The sequence below is a fragment of the Diceros bicornis genome, chromosome 7 (assembly GCF_020826845.1).
Source record: "Diceros bicornis minor isolate mBicDic1 chromosome 7, mDicBic1.mat.cur, whole genome shotgun sequence".
Classification (NCBI taxonomy): domain Eukaryota; kingdom Metazoa; phylum Chordata; class Mammalia; order Perissodactyla; family Rhinocerotidae; genus Diceros; species Diceros bicornis.
Window position 1 is genome coordinate 71805649 of NC_080746.1, and position 26263 is coordinate 71831911.

General features: G+C 37.7%; 1 protein-coding gene across 4 annotated transcripts in view; it reads left to right on the plus strand.

Annotated features, from left to right (window-relative positions):
* FAR1 (fatty acyl-CoA reductase 1) overlaps positions 1 to 26263 on the plus strand; it is a 70430-nt gene that overhangs the window by 17109 nt on the left and 27058 nt on the right. For all 4 annotated transcript variants that reach the window (XM_058546022.1, XM_058546023.1, XM_058546025.1 and 1 more), the window contains exons 2-3: positions 13139 to 13334; positions 21411 to 21586. In XM_058546022.1, the coding sequence (XP_058402005.1) occupies positions 13146 to 13334; positions 21411 to 21586 (365 nt within the window). In that variant the 5' untranslated portion in view covers positions 13139 to 13145. The remainder of the gene's footprint in view (positions 1 to 13138; positions 13335 to 21410; positions 21587 to 26263) is intronic.

A 26263-nucleotide genomic window follows, 5' to 3' on the forward strand; every position in this document is an offset into this window, starting at 1 on the left:
ACCAGTTTTTAATAGGAAGACAGCTAAATGCCCTACTCTAAGGTGTAGTTGTAGGTGGTGGAAATTTACGGAAAGCTGGATTGAATGGTTATACCTTAACTTGAGACTTTCATATTCAGTGCTTAGTTTCCCTAAATAAATTTGTAGCAGCTAAAACATGGAACTAAGAGTCCTTACAAATACTACCCTTTGTCAGTTTTTACTGTTTGTGTTCGATACATACTGGTGCAGAAAGAAACATACAGGTAGAGCGAGTCTAGACTTCCCTGCAAGACTGTATTTGGTAGTTCTATGTAGTTGACTGCTTGGTGAACGTGGTGAATGTAGAGGATCTCTCAGGAGATGGAGGAGAGGAGCATCTGATCCCAAGAGCAACAGTATCCTGAGGGGGGGACAAATTTCTCACATTCCATCAGGAAATCCAGCCTGTTAGAGTCCTGTTCATCAACAGTTTCGTAATTAAGTAATCATCTGGTTTTCAATCTAATAGATTTTCCGTCTATTAAAGAAACAGAATGAAAATTTAAGTAATAAGGATTAGCTGAAGAAAGATAATATCCTTTTTTCTTTTCACAATGCTAGTCTTTTATTTTCTCTTTAAGAAAGATTTGTCAAACTGCTTTTCTAATAACAGATGAAAATGAGTTTGTAAATTGTTAGAAGACAAAAGATAGTGGCGACTGGCTAATTAAGGGGAAAATTTGTGCTTTCAAATTTTTTTTGGTACCTTCTGATTTTTTCTATTTTACAAAAACAGTGGTTTTTAAAAGTATATAATACATATACATAGTATATAATTTAAAATTGTACAGAAGGATTTATAGTGAAAAGTAAATGCTCCTCATCTCTCTTCCCCAGTTATCCAGTTCTCCCTCCCAGAGGCAACCATCATTACCAATTTTTTGGCTTTTTAGTCAGAAATAATCTATATATTTATAAACATATGCGTACTTTTTTCCATTTCTTTTCCATAAAAGGTGGTATATCATCCACTATATTACATCTTGGCTTTCAGAATTTATCAGGAATGCTATTCCGTATCAATGTATGTTGAACCACTCTTCCTTCCTCCCTCCCTCCCTCCCTCCTTCCCTCCCCCCCTTCCCTCCCCTCCCCCCTGCTTCCCTCCCTTTCCTGAGCTAACATCTCTTGCCAATCTTCCTCTTTTTGCTTGAGGAAAATTGTCTCTGAGCTAACATCTGTGCCAAGTCTTCCTCAATTTTTATATATGGGATGCCGCCACAGCATCGCTTGATGAGCGGTGCGTAGGTCCACACCCAGGATCTGAACCAGCGAACCCCGGGCTGCTGAAGTAGAGCGCCCGAACTTAACGACTTCGCCCCTGGGCCAGCCCTGACTCATTCTTTTTTTAGATGCAAAGTATACCATTATAGGAGTATACCAAACTGGTATACTAGGGGTATACCCAGACCCAGGGGTCTGCTCAGTCCCCCTGTTGGTGGACATTTAGGCTTTTGGTCTTTTGCTCTCAGTGTTGCAGTGAGTACATCATTTTGCACACATGCAGCAATGTTGCAGGGTAAATTTTTAGAAATAGAATTGCAGGGTTAAAGGTAATAGGCATTTAAGATTTGATAGATATTCCCAGATTCCCCCCGCATAGAGGTTATACTAATTTATAGCCATACCAGCAATATAAGAGTCTCTGTTCCCTGTGTGTACTTTAATTATCAGTTTTTTTGGTCTTTGTAAGTCTCATAAGTGAAAAAATGAATCTTGTAGTTTTAATTTGCATTTTTCTGAATGAGTAAGGTTGAGCATCTTTACAGATGGTTTGCATCTTGACTTTCCATTTATATCTTTTGCCCATCTAATTAATTGTTGGTTTTTTTTTTTATTAGATTGCAGATGCTCTTTCTGTGTTAACAGGAATGGTCCCTTTCTCTTTGATATGATATACTTCCATTTCTGGCCAATGGTAGCATTTTGGAACATTGCAGGTTATGTTCGAGATCATCAGTATGTAATGTAAAGGTGTGTGTATGTGCATATGAAAGTGGGGGAATATTCTTGATATTTTCTTTGTTCCTTTTTATTTGTCTTAAGTAAAACGTATTATTAAATAGTCTTGGCACTCAGGAATGCAGAGCCTCTGTGGTGAGCTAGCAGTGGGACTGCGTCTAGCAGAGTCTTACTATTCAGAGTGTGGTTCCCAGCATCCCTTAGGAGCTTTTAGAAATGAAGACTCTCAGGCCCATGCCAGAGCTATTGAATCAGAATCTGTGTTTTAACTATGTCTGCAGGTCGCTTGTGTGCATATTAAAGTTAGGGAAGCACTGGTAGAGGGATTCATCTGGCCTAAAAGGTGGTAGCCTCCCAAAGAGGGTATACAGATTACCGTTTCTGGGGGGGTGGGGTCTCATGAACTTGCTTCTAAATTGGACTGGTAAAAATATTTGGGATGTGGGATTTTGTGCCTGGAGGAGCTGGAGCAGGGGTCTTTGGATATGGCTTTATTTGACACTATAACATTTCAATTCCATAGAGTTCCAGAGGGTCCAGAATTTATTAGGTTTGAAATAGAATTTCCAAGCAGAGGCTTTAGGTTTAGGGACAGGTTCTGGGGAGAGGGAACTGGTGAGAGCTAGGCAGACTGTGAGCAGTTCAGCCAAGAGGAATAGGGTTCAAGTCAGAGTTTAAGGCTCAGTGGGAAAACAGAGTGCAACTCAGAAACTGGGACAGAAACTCAGGATCTTGGTCTGGGCCGGGGATCCACGAGCTTTTTCTGTAAAGAGCCAGACAGAAAATATTTTAGACTGTGTGTGCCATAAAGTCTCTGTTTTGACTACTCAGTCCTGCTGTTGTAGTATAAAAGCAAGTATGGACAATTCTCAAGGCTGTGTGGCGGTATTCCAATAAAATTTTATTTATTAGGACAGGGAATAGGAGAGATTCAGCTGTGGGGCGATGGTTTGCTACCTTCTGGTCTAGACTTGTACTGTGAGAATAGGGAATAAAACTCTAGCTTTTTGAGCAGGTGGATGCTTCAGAAGCTTATCTACAGCATTTAGTAAGCAGATTTAAGGCAGCAGACTATTCTATACATTCAACATTACTGGTGAAATCAGGCCTCGTGAAGCTCTGCCAGGTCTTTTCTCAGTGCAGTGAGTGGATGGGGCCTTCAGGTTGAAGTTCTTCATTACCTGACCTGGACAGGTACTAGGTTCTAAAGGTTAGGTCTAAAGACTGTTTTTAACCCTGTTATGTTATTTCCTCCGTTTTACCTTGAAAATGGGCTGGGCATTGTTTCTCAAAGTTTGGTTGTCAGGCAACTTGCCTTAAATCAACTATGATTCTTAAATTTGGAGAGGGCTCCTGTAGAACTATTTAAAACTAATGATGATGAGGAGAAAAGTAACAGGTTTACTTTTAGCAAGTTTATTTTTAACAAGTAAAATAAAGAAAAAGTATATAAATATACCCTTTGCCCCACCCAGTAAAAAACTAAAAACTAAAACCGTAAAACTGATGGTGAGGTCTTGGAAGGGCATTAAAAAACAAAACAAAACAACTTTTAATGATGTAGGAAAGAGCACCTTAAAAATAAACTTTTTTGAAGTCTAATACTGAGAAGTTCATAAGTGCAGCTTAATCAGTGAATAATCATAAAGTGAACTCATCATGTAATCACACTTGAGTCAAGAAACAGAAAATATTAGAGCCCCAGAAGACCCACTGGGCCCCTTCCCTCCTCCCCAGCAGTAACCACTATCTTGACTTCAGATACCTAGATTAGTTTGCTTTTATTTGAATTTTATACAAATGGAATCACACTAGATTCCATTTGTATAAAATTCTGGGTTCTTTGGCTAAGATTTAAGAACTCTTTCAGCTTCATTGCTGTATAGAATTTTTCTGTTAGAATATGCCATTATTTATCCATTTTACTGTTGATGGGTATTTGAGTTTTTTCCGCTTAAGATGTTGCAAATAAAACTTGTTTGAATCTCCTTGTTCTTCGAGTCATTTAGTGTTCCTTAGTAAATATTGCCAAATTGTGTTCTAAGTAATTGTACCTATTTCCGCTGTACTAGTAGTGCTAAGAGAGCACCAGTTGTTCTACACCATCATCTACAAGTTTGAGAACCCCCAGGGTAGAGGGAGTCTGTGGGTATATTTCTCCTGATAAAGTGGCCCTGAGACTGTCGCCTGATTTCCTACCCTAGGAAGCATTTGAAGGCTTGTTAATCCTTTCAGCCAGTAAATAGGTATGGCTTGTCAGTTGTTTTGTCAAGCCTTCAAAGGTTTGTCTGCTTCTGCTAAAATCATTAATTTCTTTCTCAAAATTAAAAAATGAGTATATGTGCGTGTGAATATAGCAACATATAGTGCAGAAATAAAATAGCTATTAGTCTTAACTTTGGGTAATAAATTTTTTTTCCTTGTCTAAAAATTACACTCATAAGTAAATAATTCTTTCCAGAAAAAAGGACCATTAAAATTTTTTAGACTGAAATATTACAGATTGGATTTACTGCTAAGGGATCGTACCAAGAATCACTGCCAAAGAAGTTAGGGGAAAGTGAATAAGGAAATGTAATTATGTGCCCAGCCTTTTGTGTATTATTGCATTTAATCTTCACACAAAGGCTGTAAAGTGAAGGGAGGGGGTGGGTATGCTATCTGTATTTTAGAGGTGAGGAATCTACAGAACCGAATAGGTAAGTAAGCTCACCCCCAAGATAGATGGATGAGCCTGGATTCCAACCCAGCTCTGCTAGACTCAGAGCCCAAGGGTTCCCACTACATCATGGCATCAGGTTATCCAAAAGGCTTTTTTCTACACAGGGCTGACCTTATTTAGCAGGAGGCAGTTTATAGCAGGGCCTGATTTCATACAGTACTGAAAATGGCTTCACTAGAGATTTAGTTTCCTAATAACTCATGTAGGGGAGGAAAAACTTTTCTTTTACCCTCTTAGGTTCAGTGGCTGGTGCCTGCTAATTAAACTGACAAAAGACAAATTAACAGGAGAAAAGACATGCATATATATATTTTTTTCTTTTTTTCTTTTTTTTGTGAGGAAGATCAGCCCTGAGCTAACATCCATGCCAATCTTCCTCTTTTTTTGCTGAGGAAGACTGGCCCTGGGCTAAGATCCGTGCCCATCTTCCTCTACTTTATGTGGGACGCCGCCACAGCATGGCCTGACAAGTGGTGCATCGGTGCGCACCGGGAATCTGAACCTGGGCTGCCAGCAGTGGAGTGCGCGCACTTAACCGCTGCACCACGGGGCCAGCCCCTATATTTTCTTCTTAATGTGCAGGAGGTCTTCACAGAAAAGAAGTGAAAACCCAGAAAGGTAGTTAGACTTGAAAGCTTATATACCATATTAACAAAAGGGTGATAACTATGGAGAAATGACTAGACAAAGGGAAAGGTGTTTGAGCTTCTAGGGGCAGTAAATTGTGGGAAAGTAAAATATATGGGAAAACTAGTAGTAGATAAGGGTTATTTTGGTAAGGTTTGTTTGTGCAGACTCTTCTCACTGCCAACTTTCCATCTTCTTCATGGCCATAAAACTCCCCCTGAGAGTCCTCTTTATGGCAGCCCTCATTTCTCAGAAGTTTCTGCTTTGAATCAGATAATGGAAGCTACGAGAAGACTTCTTTCTGCATCTGTTGAATCTCAGTTACCTTCAGCTTAAAGTAACCCATTTGCCAAAGTGACATATTTTGGGGGTGCATATTCTGATCCCCTATACTCCCTCACACAAAACTCACTGTTTTTCAAAGGCAGTAAAGTCCAATACATATTTTCAAAGTTCAGTGATCCATAGGATTATCTTGGTATAGACATTTGTAGAAACATGTTTGAGTTTTGTTACTAATCTTAAGCAAGACCCCAGAGCTGCTTGTCTTCTATTTGTCTTGCCACTTCTGCTGCCCTGGCTTTTTTGTTTCTAATATTCCAATAAATGATTCTACGTAGCTAGGTAAGGTCTGTTAGTGGGTGGGGTAGAGTGGAGTTGGAAAGAAATCCACTAACCTTTGATAAGTGCTTATTTCTTAACCTGAGAATGATGTCTTTTTATTCAAACTGATTGCGGCAATAATTAAGTCCACCTTAGATGGTCTTGTGAGTCAAATTCTAAGTTTGACAGTAGACCTCTTGCATTCTTTCTCTTTGTTGGCTGCCTGTGGAAATGGCCCTCAGGGAAATGCTGGAGAGTCTAATTGCCTTTGAATTTTAATCGTTGAAGAATCTACCTGAGCCAGTTAATAGTCACATTTCTATAATGCTTTGCTATTTTGGCTGATCAACTTTTATTATGGAATGATGTGGAATTTTAAGGCTTCTTCAGCTAGAATTTGCCTGTTTTATATGTTAAAATTTTTTGTGGCGCACATTCTTGTCTGTTTCAGATATGCCAAGAATGCCCTGTAGTGAAGAGTGCTGTTCATTTCCTCCTTAGTGAATCATACCACTTTAGAAATGGTGAGGACCTTTGAGATCATCTGTTGGAACCTCTTCACTTTCTCTGAACTTTCTTCCAGTGCTGTGCACTCAGTCCTTATCCATGTGTTTTGGTGCCTTTACCTCACTGTAGGACAAGTAGAAACTTTTTATACCCTCTATAAATGTGGGATTTAGTTTGAAGATACTGGTTCAAATTTGGGTCTGCCCATATATGTGTACTGAGTGATCTTAGGGAAGAAAAATTTTTAAGGAGACCTGTGGGAAATTGTACCTAAAGTCATGAGAGAGTTTTTTGTGCTTAATAAATTTTTCCTTTTCCTTTCTTCCCTTTACTGCTTATTTTTCTCATCACTGGTGAGTCTTAAAACTTTGCTTCAAGCCCATGGAATTGCCTCTCCTTCCTTCCTCCCACCATACCCTCCTCGCCATATACTTGTTCAACATTTGTCTTTCTGCTTAGCAAGTGTCTGAAACAACTAGTTGACAGTACATTAAATTTTTTAATTAATTTGAGTTGTTTTTAGCTGTAATACAGGCAAAGGAATTCCCATTTCTTGGCACTGAAGAGCTGCCTTTTTTTTTTGTTTTGGTAGATTTTTGTAGTTTTCTGGTTATTATAATACCCCAGTCTCTAATTTTAATTGCTTTGTTTATTTAAAGAACTCTTAAAAAAAAAAGTTGAAAATGAGAGAGAGGATCTTGTGTAATCATTTATCTTTTTTTTTTAATTGTGGTAACATTGCTTTATAACAAATTTCAGGTGTACACCATTATACTTCTATATAATAATGTAATCATTTATCTTAACTAAGTTTCTAAAACTAATGAGACAAGATTATCTTTCTATTAATATTAGAACATTTATTATGAGAGTACACTTTATGTTACAAGGGTTCAGTTTATGTTGATTGGGTGAGTACTGTCCTAGAAGTTCTCTGTGGTTTCTCCATTTGTAGCCATTTCAGGCTCTTTTTGCCCCTGAGACCTGCATGTTCTCCTTTTACAGATAAGGAAACAGGTTCAGAGTAGATCTTAGGATCTCATGGCTTCAAAGTGGCAGAGTCTGGACTTGAAATCCTAGTAAGTGAATGTAACTTAATTTAAGTAGCTTTGTAATATGTTCTCTTAATGTAAATATAAGTGCATAGTTAAAACCCACTGGGGAAACCCACTCTAGCAAGAAAGCCTTAAAAGTAATTGTGGTATTTGGTACCCAGCATTTTGCTGGTCTTCGAAAAGATTTCTGCCTCTTTAACTTTCGAACCATACGATAAGGTATTTTTTGAAGAAAATACCCAGCTGCCGCTGGTGGGTGATATTTCCTAAGGCTGCTCAAGAACAGTGAAAATAAGTAGGACTCACGTGTCACAGCCCCTCCACCCAGCACAGGGGAATGATAAGGCTGCTGCTTTTCTCAGTATTGCAGTGCTGCGGCTGCTTTTCAGCAGATGAGAGGAGCTTTACCTGTCTTGCTGTGTAGTCGAATCACACAGTAGGAATCTAAACAGCATGCTCTGGAAAGATTGGCAGCATTCTTTTCCTAGCTTCTGCTTTTCCAGTAGCTTCTGGGCACACTGGCACGACTGTATGGAAGATGTGACAAGTCTGGACTTCCTTTAAAAGAATTCTCATTTGTACTGGCTTTGCCAGTAAGTTAGTAGGGTGAAGCGTATTGGTGGATGGGGGAATCAAGAATACCTAGAGATGGAGTTTAAAATACTTAGTGCTTGTAAAGTTGGTGGCGTTGTGATGAGGTGGGGGAGTTGTGGGAATTCTGTACTTTCTTCATGAAGAAAACCATGTAAGTCGTTATAGTAGGATAAAATCACATATAAATAGCTTTGAGCTAGTTACTGAAACTGATAAGCGGTTTTTCTGCAACTCTCTTAGAAAACAATCTTTATACTGTTAAGCTTGAGGAGAGAGAATTAAGTTTGGTAAAAAATTTCTACTATTTGGTGTTAACAGATTTGCTATTAAGGCTTTATAGGGAAGATGTCCTGGTAGATGAGGGAAGAAAGTATGTAGTTGTGCTTTTTTAGGATTGAGCCAGTCACATATTCAGGCTATATATAAATCCTCAATTATTAGAGGGAAAACTGTTTAATATCTTTTTGTCTTAAATGCATATGTGTACACCCATGGAAAACTTTCTGGTGCCTGGTATCTAGTAGATGCTTGATAAATATTTGTTGAAGAAATTTTTACATATAAGAAAGTGAAGCTCAGAGAATTAGATAACTTGTTCTAGGTCATGTTCTCAGGACACTGTTTAACATATATTTAGTATGTAGTTTTCGTAAATTCCTGTAAGATTTGTTAGGTGTATTGATACAGAATTATTCTTCATTTCTCCCCTATGAGGTTATTAACATTTTAACTTTAATGTTCTATAGTTTTAATTAGGTTTCTTGTTCACTGAAATCTTGAAATAGCCTTATTAGATCTGAAGCAGGTTATAATTGGAGTTAACCATATAATTTATTGTGCAAACTGGAACACTTTTGAGAAAGGGGGCCCTACTCAAAATTAAGCTGGGATAGCATGTATAAACCAGGCTTGTTTCAGGCAAACTACAATATACGATCACCTTCTGTTTTTTAAAGTAAACTTTTTATTGACATATACATTCAGAAAGTTCATAAATCCTAAGTGTACAGCTTGATGAATTTTTTAAAAATGAGCCATCCAGATCAAGAAATAGAACACTACCAGTATCCCAAAAGCCTCCTTCACACGCCCTACTGGTCACTACCTCTTCCTCCTCTGCAAGATAACCATTGTTCTGATTTTCTTTTTTTTTTTTGGTAAGAAAGGTTGGCCCTGAGCTACCGTCTGTTGCCGATCTTCCTCTTTTTGCTTGAGGAAGAATGTCCCTGAGCTAACATCTGTGCCAGTCTTCCTCTATTTTGTGTGTGGGATGCTGCCACAGCATGACTTGATGAGTTGTGAGTAGGTCCGTTCCGGGGATCCAAACCTGCGAACCCCAGGCTGCCGAAGCACAGCGTGCGAACTTAACCACTATGCCACTGGTCTGGCCCCCCACTGTTCTGACTTTTAACCATAGATGAGTTTTGCCTGTTTTTGAACTTTATATAAATGACGTCATATAGTATACGCTTTTTATATCTGGCCTCTTTGGCTCAATGTTCTTTTAGTGAGCCCCATCCTTGTTGTGTGTAGCAATGTTTCCTTCATTTTCATTGTTTTTTAATATTCCATTGTATGAATATACTACAATTTATATAAGATACGGTTGACAAACATTTGGGTTTTCTTAATTTTGGGCCAATAGGGATAGTACTGCTGTAAACATACTTGTTTATGAGTCTTTTGGTGAATATATGTACTCATTTCTGTTGGGTATATAATTAGGAGTGGAACTGCTAAGTCGTACGATATCTGTATGTTGAACTTCAGTAGGTAATACCACTTTTGCTAAGTGTTATACCAGTCTACTTCCTCCAGCAGTAGGTGAGAGTTCCAGTACTCTGTATCCTTACCAGTACTATGTATTGTCTGTCTTTCATTTTAGCCATTCTGGGGACAGTGTAGTGGGATCACATTGTGGTTTTAACTTGATAACTAATGTGTTGAGCCCGTTTTCACGTGATAATTGGCCGTTTGGATCTTCTTTTGTAATGCCATTTGGATATTCTTCTTTAGGCATCCTTATGTCATTCAAGCCTTTCCCATTTTTCTATTGGTTTATCTCTTCTTACTGATTTGTAGTTCTTTATATATTCTGGATAGTAATCAGTTGTCATTATACATACTACAAATATCTTTTACTCTGGTTTCCCTTTTGTCTATTGAACCTAAGGATGGTGAGTTGACATTTTATAAAGGTGTCTTCCAATCCAGGAATGTGGTAAATATCTCTCCATTTATTTAGATATTGTTTAATTTCTTTAAATGTTTTATAATTTTCATAATAGAGGTCTTATATGTCTTTTAAATTTATTTCTAATTTCTGGTGGTTTTCAGAAAAGTAATTTATTGAGGTGAAATTCACATAATATAAAATTAACCATTTTGAAGTGAAAAATTCAGTAGCATTTACTACATTCACAATGTTGTGCAACCATTGCCTGTATCTAGTTCTAAAACATTTCTATCTCTCCAAAGCAAAAATCCTCGTGCAGTTTCTCTTCACTGCCCACTCTCCCACTCCTCAGCTCCTGGCAACCACCAGTTTGCGTTCTGTCTCTAGGATTTATCTATTCTGGATAGTTCATATAAATGAGGTCATATAGTATGTGATCTTTTGTATCTGACTTCTTTCACTTAATGTGTTTTTGAGGTTCGTCCTCCACTGTAGTATGTGTCAGTACTTCATTCCTTTTTGTGGCTGAATAGTATTCCGTTGTATGTATATACCATAATTTGTTTATTCATTCATCTGTTGATGGACATTTAGGCTGTTTGTACTTAGGGCTGTTGTGAACAATGCTGCCATAAACATGTGTGTACATGTACTTGTTTTGAGTACCTGTTTGCAGTTCTTTTGGGGTATATACCTAGGAGTGGAATTGCAGGGTCCTATGATAATTCTGTGTTTAACTTGTTGAGGAACTGCCAAACTTGCCCACAACAGCTGAGCCATTTTATATTCCCACCAGCAATGTACACAGGTTCCAATTTCTCTACATTCTGATCAATATTTGCTATTTTTCATAATGTTTTGGTATTTTGGATGGTATTATTATAAGTAGTATAGTGGTTTTTTTTACTTCATTTTCTGTGTGTTGCTGGTGTACTGAAATGCATTTTTTCCCCCATATAAACCTTGTATCCAGTGACCTTCTTAAATTCACTTGGTAATTCTAATATTTGTGTATTTATTGGATTTTCTGTGTACATCTGAATTTCTGATTTCCAAATGCTTTCTTATTCTTTGGGTTTTTTTTTTTTCATAGTAGTTTGTCATTTTATGGATGCAGTATTCTTGCGAATGGCTTGGGAAGGTATTTGTTAGAATTTAAATTCTCTGTAAATTTTTCATTAGCTTAGTTTCCTTTGTGATTGTTTCTCTTGATTTTCATTTTGGTCCTTCTTGAAAATTTTGTAGGTACTCCTCAAATATCTGGTGATCCTTGGTTATCTATTCATATTTATGAAGAACTAGGAGGTTGGTTTTGGTAGCTGATATTGGCTTCCTCTCAGTTACTTGAGGTCTGTTTTTCCATAAGAGCTTTTCTCCAAATGGGTTTACTGATTGAGAACTCTGCATGAGTTTAAGGGCCAGCAGGAGCCAGATAGGCTGACGACCTAAAATTTATTCTGGGGCTCGAGTGCTATGAAGACTTTTTTCTTTTGGTTGTTTTGTTTCCTCTCTCCTGATCCCCTGCCTCCCCCACCTCCATTTGTGGATGTTTGGAGCAACCTCAGGCCCAGCCCTAGTTCTCTTTTGTCGCTAGCACCCATGCTGTATGCTCTTCTCAGCAGATCTGGATACTAAGCCTAGGAACCAAAGTTTATACAGGAAGTAAGACTGTCATGAGTGGCTCTGCTGTTCTGTGAGCAGTCCTTTCACAACCTTGATTTCCCTACGCTTTGATTCAGCTTCTTGATCGTGAGCTTGGTGTTTTCTATTTAGGGGGTTGGGACAGCTCTTGCCTCCTTATAGTCCTTTCCTATGCTTGTTGCTGGGGTTGTTATTTCTTCTGCTGTGGCTTCTCTATCAATTTAGTCTCATCTGGTTCTTCTAGAAATTCCTCCCTTCCTTCAGTTTTGCTTGTTAGTAGGTCTATTTCTTATTTTCAGATTATTATGAATTTTTTTTAATTATGAAAAATTTGGACATAAAACACATGTATCTACTCCCCAGCTTAAATAAAACATAATTGAAGCTCCTCAGTCTCTGATTGTATTGCGCTCCCTCTCATGCATCTATTAATATTATTATGTATATGCATTTCTAAACAATAAAGAGCATTGTTGTGAATGTGTTTGAGCTTTGAATAGTGACATACTACACGAATCCTTCTGTATCTTGCTTTTTTCCATTCATCATGGTTCTTTTGTTCCTTCTCTTAGTATATTATCTTTTCTGCTATTTCAGTGATATTTGGGTAGGGAGGATAAGTCAGCGGGTAGGGAGGATAAGTCAGCCCATGTATTTTTTATTATGTTTGTTTTTTTTTAAAGTGAGATTTAATTTAAGCAGTTTTGGGATATATTGTCACTACAGGCATGTGGGAGAAAGGACTTAGTGTTACCTGTTCTTGTTTCAGCTGGCGATGATAGGTGAATATGACACCTCACCATGTTATACAAGCTAGGCAATTGAGTCTTGCTGCTAACCTCTATTTGGTGTTATAAATCTTTTTGGAGACAGAGAAACACCATTCATTCGTGTTTAGGTTAACTGAGGTTTAAATGAAGATTTGGGTTCTTATTGCAGGAAGGAATTTTTAGAGGTCATTTAGTACAAACTGTACTAAAGAAACCCAGGCCCAGAGAAGGTGAGTGTCCTGTCTGAGGTGATCCGGGGGAAAACACAGGGATTAGAAGCCATTGCTTCAGTTCGTTGTTCTGTCCACGTTTCTACAGTGAACCAGATGTTAAAGTCCTCTTTCGTTAACATTCAGCTTTGATTTTTGCCTGTCCTTTATTTGAATACCAAAGAGATTTTTAGTATGTAAGAATGAATGTAGATCTTTGAACTGATGCTTATTTGCTGTGTTTTCCTTAGGATCAGAATGGTTTCAATCCCAGAATACTATGAAGGCAAGAATGTCCTCCTCACTGGAGCTACTGGTTTCTTAGGGAAGGTACTTTTGGAAAAGTTGCTGAGGTCTTGTCCTAAGGTGAATTCGGTGTACGTTTTGGTGAGGCAGAAAGCTGGACAGACACCCCAAGAGCGAGTAGAAGAAATCATTAGTGGCAAGGTAAGTGTGGAAAGTGATCATTTGGAGGAGAGAAAAAAGTGTGTGTTTGTGTGTATAATTATTGTAATCATCAACAGCTTAGTGTATTTCCTCAGTATCCAGAAAAGAATTAGTAAAACAAAAATCCTACAGGATGGCAATAAACTGGATATGACTTGTGATCAGTAGGAGAAAAAAAAGCTTTCCTCTATGATAGGCAAAATTGTATAACAAGTTCTAAATTGCCTTTAATATTTAGAATATTTGAGACAGGTAATTATTAGATATTTTAAATAGTCTTCAGAATAATAAGAGATAATTTCTAACTACCTACTATGCTGTAAGACGCTGCTTTGATAGCACTTAAAAGTTTGTAAGCACTGATTGCTCCCCACAGATGTATTAGGAGGTTGCAAAGTTACATATTCCCATTTTACAAATAAGACCATGATGACAGAGGGGTCATAGAATATAAGAATATGTCATACATTTTGAACGTTTAGAAAAATATTGCTAAGAAAAAATAGAAATGAACTGGAGTAAAATTATTTCACTATCATAAGCTTTTGAATTCTCTCAATGAATGAATTTCTTCAATGTTAATTGGTAGTAAGTTTAGTATAGTAGCTACGTAATTTTTTATTTATTAGGTAGGTATCTGGTATCTTTTAACCTTCTAGAGCAGCTATGACTTACATTTTTAAAAAAAACCAGAAACCTCTGAGTCACTGAGCAGTCAAATTGCTGAAAAGTGTCAAAAGGTATGATGATTGGGCCAGCCCGGTGGCACAGCAGTTAAGTGCACGTGCTCCACTTTGGCGGCCCAGGGTTCGCAGGTTTGGATCCCAGGTGCGGACCTACACACGGCTTGTCAAGCCATGCTGTGGCAGCGTCCCATATAAAGTAGAGGAAGATGGGCACGGATGTTAGCCCAGGGCCAATCTTCCTCGGCAAAAAGAGGAGGATTGGCATCGGATGTTAGCTCAGGGCTGATATTCCTCACACACACACACAAAAAGATATGATGATTATAGATTAATAGCCCTCTAGAATTAATAAATAGTTTTTTAGACATGATTTGTGTTCCAGTCTGTTTGATCTTTCAGTAGAAATCCATAAAGTAGTTAATAGTAACTAACATTTATTGAGTACTTACCTTGAGCCAGGCACTGTGTGCAAAGCACCTTATATGTATGTAATTATCACAACAGCTCTTTAAGGTAAGTACTGGTGTTATTCCCATTTTACAAGGTCATATAGTTAATGAGTGTTAGAGCCAATGTCTTTGAACTCTGGCAGTTGAACCCGGAGCTCATGCTCTGGCATGGGCAGATGCTGATAGATCTCATTTTACAAATATGGACAGTGAGTTGCAGAGGTTGTAATTTTATCTGAGGTTATGTAGCTGATAGATGTTGGAGATAACACAGATGACTTGATAACAAATCCCTGTTATCTTTCTACTTTGTAACATTACTTCCCCAATAGATAAGAAAGTAGGGAAAAGATGATGGAAGGCTTTGTGGTACAATGGGAAAAGTCATCTTTAGAGTGGGGTAGCTTACTAGTTGTAAGAGTTGTAGCTGGTACACGCTGAGTAAAAGTAGCTTAATTTCCCAAAGCTGATGGAAGTTGGTGCCCAAGTTGACAAAACTTAGAAGATGACAGAGAGCAGAAAAGAAAAGGGTGAAGGGCAGAGAATAAGAATAACAGAGGTAACACACAGCAGGAAGAGACAGATTATGGGTTAGGGCAATAATGGGAAGTATATCTCCCAGGAGTGAAAAATGTTATAACAGAACAATTATGAGAAAAAAGGGAAAAGATACACAATAAGACCTGTATAGAAGTTTGGGGGTGTTGAAATATAACTTTTTAATTGTCTTAACATCACAGTATTCTAATAAAATAAAATAACCAATATTCACTCTGTTGACTTATGATGAGTTAAGAAAAGGTTAAACTGTTTGCAGAATGTTTTCTTTACTTAGGTATCATGTTGTTTGAGAATGATTTCCATTCAAGTATAATTTTGGTTCAGAAAGATAAGCTTCACTTTTGTATGAAGCAGCCATGTTTTCCCTCTATAAGGAGGTAAATTTTAGACCCATAGAGTTTTAGCAGTGAAGTGTAAATTAATATTTTTCCTTTTAAAAATAGATTATTTGATACTAGTAATAGGGAGTTAAAGAATAAAAATAATAATTACCTTTGTCTCCACTGTTTACTTTATTAATTCAGTTTGTCCTCACATGAAAACTTTAAATAATTCTTACTTCAACTAGAAAAACTTCTTTTCTCTGAATTACTTTAAAAAAAAATCTTCTTTGAGAGCTACTCAGTGACAGTATAACTCACATAGCTACTTATACCTTAGTAACCTCCTTCCCACTGCCCCAAACTCGCATGCGCTTGTGTTTCTCTCTCCCGCCCTCCCTTCCACAAAGATAAATTGAGTCCTGCTATATACTGGGGGCTGTTCAAGTGACTAAAGATACAATAGTGAACAAAACCAAGTCCCAGCATTTGAGGAATTTACATTCTAGTTAGGGAGATAAGTTAACAAATACATAAGGTGTTAAATAGTGGTACGTGCTGTGAAGAAAAGTAAAGCAGACAAAGGGGATTGAAAGTGATGGAGATGCTCCTTTAGATACAGTGTTCAGAAAAGTTCTCTCTGAGGTGACATTTGGGCAGAGACCCGAATGAAGTGAGGAAGAATCCATGCTGGTATGTGAAGGAAGAGTGTAGAGTGTTCAAGGCAGAGGAAACAGCAGGGGCAGAGACCCTGAGGTGGGTACTGCTTGATAGGCTGAAAGAACATCAGGGCAAGCTGTGGTTTTTGTTTTACTGGGAGCTGTGTAAGGCGTGTAAAGTAAGTGTTAATTGCTAGGGTGTTCCCTACCAACACTCTCCCTCTCCCCAATGAGTTTTCTGCCTCCTGAAATACAATTAAAATTAGAAAAGTGTAGCTGGTAGTAATTTTAAACTCTTAGGTTAAAGAATTACCACAGGAACTTTCTACGTATTTATTTTTAACAGTAAGATATGAGTTAATAATTCAATATTTACCAACATAAAAAGTAGCTACATATTACCTGCACTTGAAGAATTTGAAAGTGTGGTAGGTACAGAGTTCATTTTCAGTTTTTTCCGAGAACTGAGGAGGTGGACTAAGCTATGTTCCATATCATTTTAAAATGAAAACTATTTGGTAGACTAGTATAAGGACATTTTTTAAAAATATGATATAATTTACAGCTTTTTTCCAAGTGACTTTTAATTATAACTCTTAAGCAAATTATTTGTTTTTGTTTTTTTAATTTAATTTTTTTTATTTATTTTGTGAGGAAGATCGGCCCTGAGCTAACATCTGCCAGTCCTCCTCTTTTTGCTGAGGAAGACTGGCCCTGGGCTGACATCTGTGCCCATCTTCCTCCACTTTATATGGGATGCCGCCACAGCATGGCTTGACAAGCGGTGCATCCGAACTGGCGAACCCTCGGCCACTGCAGTGGAGTGCACGCACTTAACCACTTGTGCCACCGGGCCGGCCCCGAGCAAATTATTTGAAATGGTAGATTGACTGCAGTGTATTGCAGAGTGATATCATTACCTTATGCTATACTTTTTCATGTCCGCCAAATAGGTTGAAAGATTGTTTATTTAAGGCAGTGATTCTCAAACTTTTCGTCTCTGAACCCCTTTACACTCTTAAAAATTACTGAGGACTTCAAAGAGGTTTTGTTTTTGTGAGGTTTTGTTTCAAATATCTTATTGATATTTGTCATAGTAGAAATTAAAACTGAGAAATTTTTAAAGTAAAAGAATATACAAGCACAGATTCCATTAGCCATCAGAGCAATGGTGTCATCACACACGTAACCTTTGGAAAACTCCTCTCTACACTTGTAAGAGAATGAAAGTAAAAAACGCAAATAATGTCTTAGTTTTAGTATGAAATAGTTTTGACCTCGTCAACTACCTAAAATAGTCTCAGGGACTCGTAGGATCCTTCAACCATACTTTGAGAACTGCTGCTATTTAAGAATGTGCAGTGTTGCTTAGATAGCCTTCTGGCACATTCTTATGGATGTACTTAATAGAGGCAAATGTTCATGCTTTAAGGAAAGAGTTGACTTTCACAGACATTCATAATTAATTTGAATCCAAGCTTGGCAGTAAAGATTCAGAGAATGAAGTTGGAGTCAGAAACAAAAGTGATTAGAAAGCTATGAGCTCAATTTTAGTACACATAAGGAATCTGACTCTCTAGGCATATCCCGAAAAGGAATTTCAATTATAACATTTAGTTTGGAATGAGAATGATGCTCATTTGAATATCTAAATTCTTATAGGTCTGTTGAAAAAAACCCAAATAGTAGCACACCCCTCTACACAGCAACCAATCAGACTTTTTACTTTGAATGAACTTCATATACAGTTATGCGTTGCTTAAGGATGGGGATACATTCTGAGAAATGTGTCGTTAGGTGATTTTGTCGTCGTGCAAACATCACAGAATGTACTTACACAAACCTAGATGGTATAGCCTACTGCCCACCTAGGCTATATGGTACTGACTTATGGGCCCACCGTTGTATATTCGGTCCATCATTGACCGAAACATAGTTATGTGGCGCATGACTGTACCTTTGTGATAGTTCTTCGGATTGAAACTAATTGTCGTATCACATTAGCTTTTCTTTGACATCGTGCAACAGATACTCTTCATCATGTTGCTTTTATTTTTAACTGTGGGATGTAGGATTCTTTTTCAGAAATTTAGAAATTATCCCTATACTTCTTGAGAAAGGGAGACATCGAGGGGGCTATAAGACTACAAGGCTTATTTTAAGTGAAAATGCGTGCATGTGTGTTTTGTTGCCATCTCTGCCCTTTGTTTACTCATGTTGGCATTTTATCATGAACCACTTGTAATTGGTATTCGTTAATCCCTCTCCCAACACCCTCTCTTCCCCTAGTGAGAGATTATTTATTCTTATTAAGTTTTTATTTTTCAGAAAACATTTATTGTGCCTACTCAGTGCTGGGAACTTGACTTGATGGAGGGTGTTGAATTTGGGGATAAATAAGATAGAGTCCCTGCCTTAATGGAGCCTGCAGTCTAGGGAGTTTTTAAGAGGGAGGAGGAAAGGAAGAGAGAGTGTAGAGGTGTGAAGAGAGATTGGATAGGAGCAGTTATTGAAGTTGATGTCTTGGTTGGAATTGAGGTCCTGAGTAAAATGTAAAAGATTTGGGCATCCCTTCTGGGGTCTCCAGGGCAGTGCTTCTAAAATTTTTCCTCTACACTAAGTCTAATTTGTAAAGAAAATGAATATCTTCTACTGAAAGCCTGAAATTTTGTTAAACTTTTGTTGTTTAGCTTAAAGGTATTTTTATATTTTTAAATATAAAAATACTTTGTTCCCAAATACTTGTCTAAATAAATATTTGACTAAAATACTCCATAAAATTTTGTCATTTTATCTTACACCTTTAATTCCCTCCTAGCACATCCTGCCGCTTAATCCTAGGGCCACCCATTCCCCATTATATATAGCATTGCTGGTGAATCAGTAAAGTGAGTCCTTTTTATGTCAAGTAGCGGTGAAAGTACACTTTAAATGAGTAAGAAACTTATAGGTAAAGCCTACTGTGGTTTTGAAACAGGAGTAAAGAGCATAGGCAAAGAGCATATACTATAGTGGAACATTGTCTTAAAGCAGGGTTTCTCAGCCTCAGCACTGTTCACATTTTGGGCAGAATAACTCTTTGTTATGGGGAGCTGTCCTGTGCATTGTAGGGATCACCAGCATTCCTGGCCTCTACCCACTAGATGCCAGCATCCTTCCCCTTCCCCTCCCAGTTGTGACAACCGCAAGTGTCTCCAGACATCACCAAATATTCCCTGGGGTCCAACTACTGGTTTACAGGAATGTCTCTGGGAAAAGAAAACTCCATTGGATGGTGAGGATTGAATTAAAGTAGCTGACCATGAAATAAATTCTGGAAAGAGAATAAAACATATTAAAGAGGGCATTAGTGAACTTATTAAAGTAGGAACTAATTGGGGTACCAGTGGGTTAAAAGCACTGGAAAAGATGGTGCTGAATAAAGAGATGGCACTAGAGAAGGGAAGAGTATCAAGTTTGAGATATAACTTGTGAAGCAGCATGATCATGTCTTGGTAGTAATGGTGGAGATGTCTGATATGAAGGGAAAGGTCATTGGCAATCTGAGAAAACAAAAAACGTGTGAATTCAAAGTATTAAAAGTTATTTTCTGGTCATCACTCAGGTTCCTTTTTCTCTGCTTGCCTCTTAAGTATTGATATTCTTCAGACTTCTGTCCTAGGCCTTGATCTTTTCTTACTAGGTCTAGTTAGGTGATTACTCAGCACCCTCTGTTTTATGTGAGATGAATGGTTGTATTTTAAATTAGATTTGGAAAAACCTTCATATGATCTGGACCTTGGCTGTTCATCAGTGCTGCTACCTGGGTGATCTACTCCCAGGGCTACCTGTGTGTGGTTAGTAAAATCTGTCAGTAGTCTGGCTCTCCCCTGAACTCCAGACCCACAGAGCCAGTTAACCTCTACTAGACCTGTCTTCTGGGGTGTCACATAGGCCCTTTATACTCAGCATTCACAGAACTGAACTCATATCTCCATAACTGTACTTCTTTCTCTTCCAGTGTTTTCCACTAATGAATTTATTTACTTAACAAATGTTTATCATGTCTGTACTGTGCCAGGCACTCTGCTGTCTAGGGCTTGTGTGCTGAGCAAAATAGATGTGGTCCCTGTCCTCATGGCGTGTACATTCCTTATCCCTCATATCTAGTCATTGGCCAAGTCTTACTGAATTATTTTTAATTTCCCAAACAAATTAATGCTCTCTCACTTCGGGTGGTTACACGTGCTACTTTCTCTGCCTGGAACACTATTCTACTTCATACTCTCAGGTCCTTCCTAAACTGGGTTAGTTGTTTATGCTATGCAGTCCCAAAGCACTGTAATATAAACCCTATTTTATTACTTATAACTCTGCGTTTTAATTGTCGGTTTACTTGTCTAGTTTTTCCTCTTAGACTCTAAATAGCTTGAGGCAAAGGTTGTTTCCTTGTTTTCTCAGTGTCTGGAAGGTGTCTGGCTCATCTGAAATGCTTAGTAAATATTTTATTAGTTAATATAAGAACATATTAATGTTGAAGTCACTAGCTAACAGTGGTGGAGGGAAAGACTGTTATATACTGAAAGTCATCTAGGAAGGTGAAGATTGAGAATCCTTGTTTAAACTGCAAATATAGACTTTTAATGAAGTGGAGAGTCAAATTGTAATAGAGCAGTGATCTAGAGGTAGCATCAATGTTTCTCTACAAAATCTGGGGTAAAAAATTTAAGTTGCAGTTGAATATAGCTTTACACTATAATCATCTTGGCATCTGATTCTCTAGTTAAATGTATTCCTTTGAGTATACTTAAGTATTAAATTTTCAAGTTAGAATCCTGTATATACACGTGTGATATTTCTCGTTTGTTCATATTCTAATCTGCATATTTGCTTACGAACTATTTTTTCCTTTAATGTGTTTACTTTTTTTTCCTCTTTTAAAAAATTTGTTCTAAGATTTTAGGTAGAATATGAATAATGGTATTTTATTCTAATCTACTGAAAGGGAATAAAACCAAAATAAAATGAAGTGATAAATTAAGGTCTGGATTTTAGAAATCTGAATGATCATTGTAAACATTGTCCTTATGTTTGTACTGCTTAACCGTATTCTGCTGGATAATATAATCTGATCAACAAAGCATGGACAATTCAAATTTAACTCTGCAAACTACCAGCTCTGTGTCCTCGGCAAGTTGCTTGAGGTCTCTGTGTCTTAGATTCCTTGTCTGTAAAATGGGGATAATAATGAAGGCCTCACAGGGTGTTTTCTATACAGAATGATAACAATTAAGAATAGCAACCTTAGGATTTGCATAGTTGAAGTTTTTAGAATAGTGATCCTTGGCAGGGAAAAGGGGATGATAATTGGTTTTAGAAAGTTGAAAAATACTGCCCTAAAATATTTTTTCCCCTTTGATAGCTCTTTGACAGATTGAGAGATGAAAATCCAGATTTTAGGGAGAAAATCGTAGCAATCAACAGTGAACTCACCCAGCCTAAACTGGCGCTTAGTGAAGAAGATAAAGAGATCATCATAGAGTCTACCAATATTATATTCCACTGTGCAGCTACAGTAAGGTTTAATGAAAATTTAAGGTAAGTAAAGCTATTTATATACTTGAACTTGAGCATAGTTAAAAAATCTAATTTGAATTCTATTTCATAGTCAAGTTGTTTTGAAAGTGATTTGAAACTGTTGTCCTATGTTAATTGTAGCTTTCCGTGTCCTACAAAATGTTAAAAGAATTTCCTTCCTCTTGGTATCAGTTTAAAAACATTGGATAGCTAGTGTATGTTTTTTTAAGAAGTTGCTGTGAATTTAAATATGGGACGGGGTAAGGCGAGAATTGGGAAGTGTGGAGAAGAAAGAGAAGCTGACCTTGGGAGGAGTGTTGTCTTAACAACTGATGGTGTTTGCGTCCTCTTCCCTGCACTCTTTCAGAGGCCTGGACCCCAGCAGCTTTATTTTTCTACTCCGTACATATCCATCTGAAAATTTTTAAAAATTAGCTCAGGTTTTATAGAATAAGGTAAAATGGCTTGTAAATTTGAGTCATAACTTTGTTTTTTGTAATTTTTATTTATTTATTTTTTTCCCCCAAAGCCCCAGTAGATAGTTGTATGTCATAGTTGCACATCCTTCTAGTTGCTGTATGTGGGACGTGGCCTCAGCATGGCCGGAGAAGCGGTGCGTCCGTGCGCGCCCGGGATCCGAACCCGGGCCGCCAGCAGTGGAGTGCGTGCACTTAGCCGCTAAGCCACGGGGCCAGCCCCCATAACTTTGTCTTTTGTTTTAAAACTTTGGTAGTAGTTTTAGGAGCAGGGTACATTGGACATAAGTTTAATTTAAAAAATCATTTGGACTGCCTTCAAGATGCCTGTTTCAAGAAAAAAAATAACCTTCTAGATGTTCACTATTTAAAAAAAAAATCTGACAAATATGCATTTCAAATAACTGCTTAATTCAGAGTATTCTTTTTGATTATATGTCCAAAATTACAGTTTTATAATGTTAATCTAATTGTATGGTTTTATGCCAATTAAAATTTCAGTTTCACAATTACTTGAAGTTCTTTTTCTTAAAATATTTTTAAATTAAATTCTGATTATAAAGAGTTTTAAAGATATTATCTTGGGCCGGCCCCGTGGCTTAGCGGTTAAGTGCACGCGCTCCACTGCTGGCGGCCCGGGTTTGGATCCCGGGCGCACACCGACGCACCGCTTCTCTGGCCATGCTGAGGCCGCGTCCCACATACAGCAACTAGAAGGATGTGCAACTATGACGTACAACTATCTACTGGGGCTTTGGGGGAAAAAAAATAAATAAAATTATTAGAAAAAAAAGATATTATCTTTAATATGAAGTATAAAGCTTAATCGACTTGGTACCATGTGACAGTTAAGTGCCAGTGCCTCACAATGTGTTTTGCCTATATCCCAGGTGAGGGCACTATAATAGTCCCTTACCTTTCTGTAATAGTGCTTTATAGTTTTCAGGGCATTTTCTCATTCATTATTTTTTATTCCATGGTAAACTTACCCACTGTAATATTATGGGCAAATCCATTTTTTACTTGGGGAAGCTGAGGCAGCACTGTGTAATGGAAAGGACATGAGCTTTGGAATTACATACCTTAGTTCTTATCTTGACTTTATCGTTTATTATCTAGTGGTAATAATTTATTTACTCTTTAGTTCTTTCTATGTAGCCATTATGTGTTCATGATTCAAAAGTAACAAAAGAATCTTACTGGAACTATGGTATAATCTCATTTTCATAAAATATGTGTATGCGTAGATGTGTATTTATATACATGTCTTTCATTATTTGCCAATCATTATCTTTGGATAGTGTGATTACGGGTAGGTTTTTAGTATGAAATAGTCTAACAGATTTTTTCCTCCATGGTTCTAGCTTTCATTATTTTTTTCATAACCAAAAGAGAGTTCACACAGCCTTGTGAAACTGTTTTCAAGGAAAAAAGTATATAGATACTGGATAATTTTGGTATAGTCCTCATTGGCTTAAAGGGGAAATTAGATCCTTTTAAAGGGAAAATTGATTTGTGAATAAGCAACATTAATTAGGGTGAAACTCATCAAAGTTACCTTTATGAGGAGGACCAAAGTACAGTACTTTCAGGGAACTTTCTCTTTCTGTTCCCCTTAGGGTAAGCAAGGCTACCATTAATGACAGGGAAATCTCTTCATTATTATCCTTTCTTCTTTTATTAGAGATACCATAGTGGAAGGGGTAGAGACGTGAACAAGAAAATTTATTGTTCTTTTCTTCCTTGTCAAGGCATGTATGTTTAATGATGTAATCCTAGTCATTACATTAAAATTATTGTTTTATATGAAGCAATTTTAAAAGATATTGATGTCTAAGTGGTGATATTGTAACATTAGATTTGGTCCAGATGTTCTAAAATACTGTAGCTTGGCTACAGTATAATAACTACTTACAAAACAATTACTCTTTATAATCACTTTTTAAATTAACCCACAAATAAAAAATGACACAAAGCCTTTACTGCCAGGGCAAAAAAATCCGTATTTTACTCCCGACATTATACCCAATATTTTAGGAGAAACCAAGATAATTGGCAAATAGATCCTATTTGCAAAGTCCATATAGTCTAATAGAGGAGATAGAATATGCTTAAATAACCGTAATGTAGGATGGAAAATAAGGAGTTACTGAAGAGCACACATTAAGTGCTGTGCGAGTTGAGAGGCGATAGAGCTCATTTATTTTCAGATATGGTGATTTATAAACCTTCAGGTGGGAAAAAAATGGATATCGAGATTAGGAGTTGTAAAGCAATACTGACGAAAGATAAGGGGAGAATGATTTTGAGGATAGTAAAGGGAGTTAGAGAGTTGATCCTGGCATCTGGTCTACCCTAGGTAGTAAAGAAAGTAAAGGTAGGACAGGGCTAATAGAGTGAGAGTAAAGAAGTGTCAAGAAACTAGAGACCATGATGAGGACAGAAAACAGGCTTAAGGGGAAGAGTGGAAGGATGGACAGATGGTGTGGTCTGGCGAAAATTCTTAGTGTGATATTTCAGAGATGGAGCAGTTTTGAGTATTACGGCCCAGGGTATGCATATGAGAGTAGGTGTTCAGAAAGGAGTGGAAGGGATAATACCCAGGAATCCTCACTTTTAGCAAGAGCCTTGGGGGTGATTTAAATTGCAGATGTTTGAGTCCTTTATTCTAAGATTGGTTAATTGGTCCCTAGACATCTGTGTCTGTATCTTCATTAAGTTAAGAAAAATTCAGTAATAGTGATGAGATCTCATCTAGGTAGTATTTTCTCAGCAGTGGGGAAGGAGGGAAAGAGTGATCAGAATGGCTTGGGGAATTTATTTAAAATGTAGTTTTCTAGGCCTCAATTCAGACATTAGAAAGTGTCTGAGGATAAGGTCCAGCAATCTACATTTTTAATAAGCTCCCAGCTATCTGTCATGCCAAGCGAGAGATCTCTGGTTTAAGGTTTTAGAAGTATTATCAACATAGACTGTGAACGCTCCAGGGTGTCTGCAGAAGACAAGTGAACGAGAAAATTTATTGGCAGTTCAAGTTGTTTGGCTTTTTTTTTTTAAGTGGTTTCTGTGTCTACATTAATGATGGACCATGATTTTAAAAATTTGTTCATTTTGCCCTTCCTCCCAAAAGCCAATGTTATCTAAGATGCATTTATGACTCTGTATAACCAAAACGTATTGAGAACATTATTTTTGTTTAGTACTAAATGCTTTCTGATCTAACTTGTCAGGGTCTCAACCTGAAGTTTAATGGAGTAGAGATTGGATGGTGGTAAAACAGAGTGAGGTTACTAGCCTGGCAGAGATACTAAGTTACTTACGTGCATACAAAATGCCTTCAGGTTTGGGCTCTTGGGTACAGATGGGCGGGTGGTGATGGAGGGATAGGAAAGACACAGGAGTATTTCCTCTCACAAGTTATTTCTTATTTTCGGTAACCCAGAAACTCTGTCACCATCCTCAGGAGCCTGTAACAGAATATCCTTTGTGTACTGCTCCCAAAACATTACTCTCCCTATCCCCATTGTTTTGCAAGTGCAAAAGAAAATAGCACATTGCCTTACAGTCTAGTGGACAGTATCCTCTCTGTGAAATGTCTTTTTTGCTGGATTTCCATTTGAACAGATTTTTTCCCTTTCACTTGAGATAAGGAAGAAAAAAGATACATTCATGATTGTAAGACCCCCCCCCACCCAATTATTTCATTAAAAAAAGTTCCTTCTACTGTGTTTTCATAGGCTCTCAGATACTATTAAATTAGAAGAAAAAAATAAGGCACAAGGGTTTTTCCTCTCATGAATTATTCTTGTTCCTGGTGACCCAGAACCAAGTGTCCCATCCTCAGGAACCTGTAATAGAATATTCTGTGTATACCTCTTCCAAAACAGTATCCCACTCCCATCCCCATTGTTTTACAAGTGTGATAGACTTCAAAGGACTGCTTTACAGTCCAGTGGCCCAGATTCTATCTGTGACATATCCTGGCCTTTTAAAAGAATAGTTGGGGGGCCGCCCCCGTGGCACAAGCGGTTAGGCGCACGCACTCCGCTGCGGCGGCCCGGGGTTCACCGGTTCAGATCCCGGGCGTGCACCAACGCACCGCTTGTTGGGCCATGCAGTGGCGGCGTCCCATATAAAGTAGATGAGCATGGACAGGGATGTTAGCCCAGGGCCAGTCTTCCTCAGCAAAAAAAAGAGGAGGATTGGCAGATGTTAGCTCAGG